The sequence below is a fragment of the Chrysemys picta genome, unplaced genomic scaffold (assembly GCF_011386835.1).
Source record: "Chrysemys picta bellii isolate R12L10 unplaced genomic scaffold, ASM1138683v2 scaf2867, whole genome shotgun sequence".
Lineage (NCBI taxonomy): Eukaryota > Metazoa > Chordata > Testudines > Emydidae > Chrysemys > Chrysemys picta.
The window spans coordinates 2,863-7,191 of record NW_027055569.1 but is presented as its reverse complement, the minus strand read 5'-3'; the positions used below and the strand labels follow the sequence as shown (position 1 = coordinate 7,191).

The following is a 4,329-nucleotide window of genomic DNA, read 5'->3' as shown; positions in this document are numbered from 1 at the left end:
ATAGCTTGTATAGCAAAAGCCCTGCCAATTAAAAAGTTCATGCATCTCTATTGTATGAGTTATATAAAATACGTAATATTTGTAATAGTCAAAGATGATTGAAATAACTAAAATATATAATTAGGATCTGTAAAGAGGAATCTGAACTTCACAGGAAATTCCCTGTGACGCATCTATGCCTCAGAAGAAGGTAACTGGCCACTACTTCTTTCAGTATGTCTGTCATTTCTTACTTTAATAGTAATTGCAATGGCAAGGCAGGCTTGTGGTACAAATAAAGGTTGGAATTAGTCAACTGGAGTGTCTTGGACCCCAAGTATGTGACATTCTCACCCAGCTACTAAATAGATCCATCATCTAATTATCAACCAATTGGCCAGACCCATTCTATTCCCACAGTCTCAGCAGCTCATCCCAATTTCCCATCCTAGATCCCTTCTCAGTACCTTTGAACTTCCTCAGAGTCTCCTTTAGAGCAACAGTTTTCTGGGAGAAATCACTGAGTCTTAATTCTAATTTAGGAGAAATCTCCTCTGGCTGCTGAAACTTCCCCTTCGCAGACCTAGAGAGAAACAATTCCACATACTTATATTTCATTTATTGACTCATTATAAATTCTTGCTAGTGAATTACTGTTCTAATGGGTCTGGAATTAGAATTCCTCTACTTCTCGCAGCTGCAGAGTAACGCTGTGGCAGTGAAACCTTCCCCCCAAAAGGTCCCATTATTATTCTTCAGCACTGGCCTGGAGAGTCTAGCTCTAGGGACAAAAGGGGAATTGAGCCTCTACAGCCAATTTACTCCTTGGCCTCCATGCTCTGAGGGACAGGAGCTTCCCAGTGAAGTGTACTAGAAATCTGTCCTTTAGGAACTAGACTGAGACACCAACTCCCCCCTTCCCAGCTCATTCCATACAGGTCTCCAAACAGCCCTCAGGTGGGGAAGAGTCTTGACCACTGCTGGCCTGAATGGTGACCAGTGCCCCAGCAGTGACAGGCCCATATTCCATCCCCACAATCCTGAGGCAGCCAGTTCCCCAGGGATGTGAAATCTCTAGGAAATATTTGAGGTCAGTCTTTTCCAATGAATGGAGAATTCCAGAGAACCTCAGATGAAGTTGATCAGAGAAATTTGTATATGACCTTCCCCACACATTTGGCTGTAGAGCCCTGGGGGGAAGCAGTGGTAACATCATCTCCAAGCTCTTTCCCAGCATTGCAAAATGTGAAGGGGAGTGAGAGAGAGCCACGTACCTGCTCATGGTGCTTCTGATGTCCTAGAGGAGAGAAATAGAGAGAGGGAATTTCAGTCCCCACTTGACACACTTAGAATTCCAGAAGAAGGGATTTAGCAAGTGTGGGGGAAAGAGGCTGTGTTCTGGCACCAGGACCATGCGTTTGCTGAGCTAATGTGGCTTTTCCATCTTTTACATCAAAGTGTCTGTAACATTTCAAAAATAATAATCATTCACATCTCTGCAATATACATTGAGTTACATGGTGATCTCTGACTGCTGGACTCCCGTGCCCATGTTTTAGGAGCAGTCTTGTCCCCATGTTGGGATCTGGAGTATTTCTAACTCAGTCTCACCTGCAACAATTCAGTCACTGGCTTCTGACACTTCCCCTCCAGCTCGCTGATCAGCTCACTGAGACGGGAAATTTCCTCAGATACTTTACTGACACTTTCATTCTGTATCTTCACTATCTTCTTGTCCAGCTTCTCCAGCTGGGCCAGCAGGAGTTGCTCTTGTTCCTTCAGGAACTGCCGCAGTTGCTGAAATTCAGACACAATCTTCTGCCTCTCGGTTTGTATATTTCTCTGTGAAGGACAATAGGGAAAGGGCTGGTCAGGGACATGGATGGAGCCTGGAGTCCTTTCATAGAGAGCTGAGTGTGTAGGAGGGAGAATTTTTTTCCAAATTGTAAGTCATCTGACTCTGAACAGTATCCTGTGGTTTCTAGAGAGAGAATTATCTCACACCTTTTCATTTGGCCCCAGAATCTCATAACGGGACGTTCCCATGTCTGACATGGTCTGGATAGCGCGTTATTGATGGTCTTGGAGTTGGAGATCCAAAGCACCAGGAGGTGAAAATAAGAAAATACTAAGGACTGTAAAACAACATATCTGGACAAAACCCTCAGGTATAAAAGGTGAATGACAGGAATGGAGAGATTGTCAGAGCACAACAGGACTGCAAGCCAGAAATGAGCAGAGGGATAATTGTTCAGTCAAGAAACCAAGACTTCACAGCCAGGGATACATGTCTCCATTTAAGCTGGAACTCAAAACAGTAAACAAAGATTGCACAAGAGGGTTCCTCAAGATATAACTGAACATCCCCCAAACTCTGAGCTAACAGACGATGAAAACTGTGAAACCGAGGCGTGAATGTGTAACAGCGGGGGTTTGTTTTAGTGCACTGGATTTTCTAATTCAAAATTCTGTTATTTCATTAATGTAATTTTTTTCCTATGAAGTGAGTGTAATTAAGCTAACAGTAGTCAATATACAATAGATAAGAATAATAGTTACAGTAGTTTATGGAAGTGAGTTTCAACCTGTGGTCTGTACAGACAATAGATTTCCAAAGAGGTCTCTGCACCCCCAATTCAAATTTATCAAATGCAAAAAGGTTGAAACCCACTGGTTTATGGTGTAGGCCTAAGTAGTAATTCCTGCTAAAACAACTAATTTTGATTTATTTGTGATTATTCCCCACTTAACGGATTTCTGCTTTACCTGCCCCAACTGACTGAGATAAAACATAATTGGAACTCTAGATTGCCCCTGCCTCTCGTTATTGCTCTGATTCAGAACATCCCTTCATCCGACTCGTTACAAATGCAGGTTAATAACGACGGGCACCTACCAGATATTCCTGGCTTCTCTTCTCTCTGATGACTTTAAATCCCAGGAGCTTTTCTCTCTCTTCCCTCAGCATCTTCAAATGGGACTGAATCTTTTCCTGAAGAAACAGAAACTGATTTGAGTGATGGTATTTTTATTGTTAGGAGTGAGTGTGTGGGTGGGAGCTTTCCCAACACAAACAAACGCTCTACTGATGAACATCACTCCCCCTCACTCCAACGTGTAAGCCTTAGGATGTTCGTGGAGGGCCACACTTCTCCACCTGCATGATCCTTGGGAGGATCATCAGTGGCTGGGAAACCTACTTAGGCCTGAAATCGCTCATTCCTCTCCAATGGAGCTCACTGAATGGCTGTCTGGGGCTAAAGGAAACTCTAATGCTGGGGGAAGATGAGTTACCCAAGGTTCTGGTCATAAAAATAACACAACAGCTGGTGATTTCCTACCTTGAATTCTTCAGCAGCTTCCTCTGCAGGAATGATGGTGTGATCTCTGTGCTGCTTGGATCTGTCACACACCAAGCAGATGGGAATTTTGTCCTCTTTGCAGAAGAGTTTTAGAGGCTCCTTGTGTTTCTCACAGAGTCTCTCTGGTTCTGGTTCCCTCGCTGACTGCAACCTGAGTTCTCTGGCTGCTTCCACAACATTCCTGAGCTGCCTGTTCAGCCTGAGGTTCCTCTGGGGAAAGGTCTCTCTGCACTGAGGGCAGGAGATGTGTGTAGCAAATCCCTCCCAGCACTGGGTGATGCAGGCTTGGCAGAAATTATGATCACAGTCTAGAGACACCGGATCTTTAAAATAGTCCAGACAGATGGAACAGGTCAGTTCATCCTGGAGAGTTTTTGCTGGATTCGCAGTAGCCATGGCTTCTATTGCAGGAAAGAGACAAGAGAGGAGTTTAGTTTCACTTCCTTCTTCTCAGAAATGGTCTGACTGAACTTTGGATCATTATGTAAGCAGAGTCAGGATGAGTTCTACCCTGACATCTGGTGGTGAATTGTGGTGAGTTGCGGAAAAGAACTTCAGGGGCTGATCTTGTTTGCATAGGCACACCCATCCTGCCTAGCATGAGTCCACAGCAGCCCAAAATGGTCACTCTGGCTGCTGTGGGATCCCCAGTTTCTCTGTTATTGGGGCAGGAAGAATAAAGTGTTGTTACTCTGATTATGTGAATCAAGAACAATGAAACTGTTTTATGACAGAGGGACTTGCCATCAACTAAGTAGCACTCGCTAGACAAGGGACATGGATTTCAGTGCCTAGTGAATAGAGAGAGAGAGAGGGAGGGAGGAAGGAGGAGGTGGTGGTATTTGTACTTGACAGCATGGAGCTCTTTGAGGGCTTGAAACATTAATTGCACATTCTCCTGTCTTCACTCTTGAATATCAGAGCTAATTTTGATTCTATTAAGAGTTTAGTTACAGGTTGCTGAGCTGAATTCACTTTGGGCCAATAG

The 4,329-nt window shown here is 44.1% G+C and overlaps 1 protein-coding gene across 1 annotated transcript; it reads right to left on the bottom strand.

Moving 5' to 3' along the window:
• Positions 1 to 446: 446 nt before the first annotated feature.
• LOC135980360 (zinc finger protein RFP-like) lies at positions 447 to 3,775 on the bottom strand (the record flags this gene model as incomplete). The annotated part of the gene is made up of 5 exons (XM_065580378.1): positions 3,321 to 3,775; positions 2,876 to 2,971; positions 1,591 to 1,821; positions 1,254 to 1,276; positions 447 to 562 (listed from the first exon to the last, which is right to left on the bottom strand). Coding segments are annotated over exons 1-5 (883 nt in total), but the record flags the coding sequence as incomplete, so codon positions are not given.
• Positions 3,776 to 4,329: the final 554 nt, after the last annotated feature.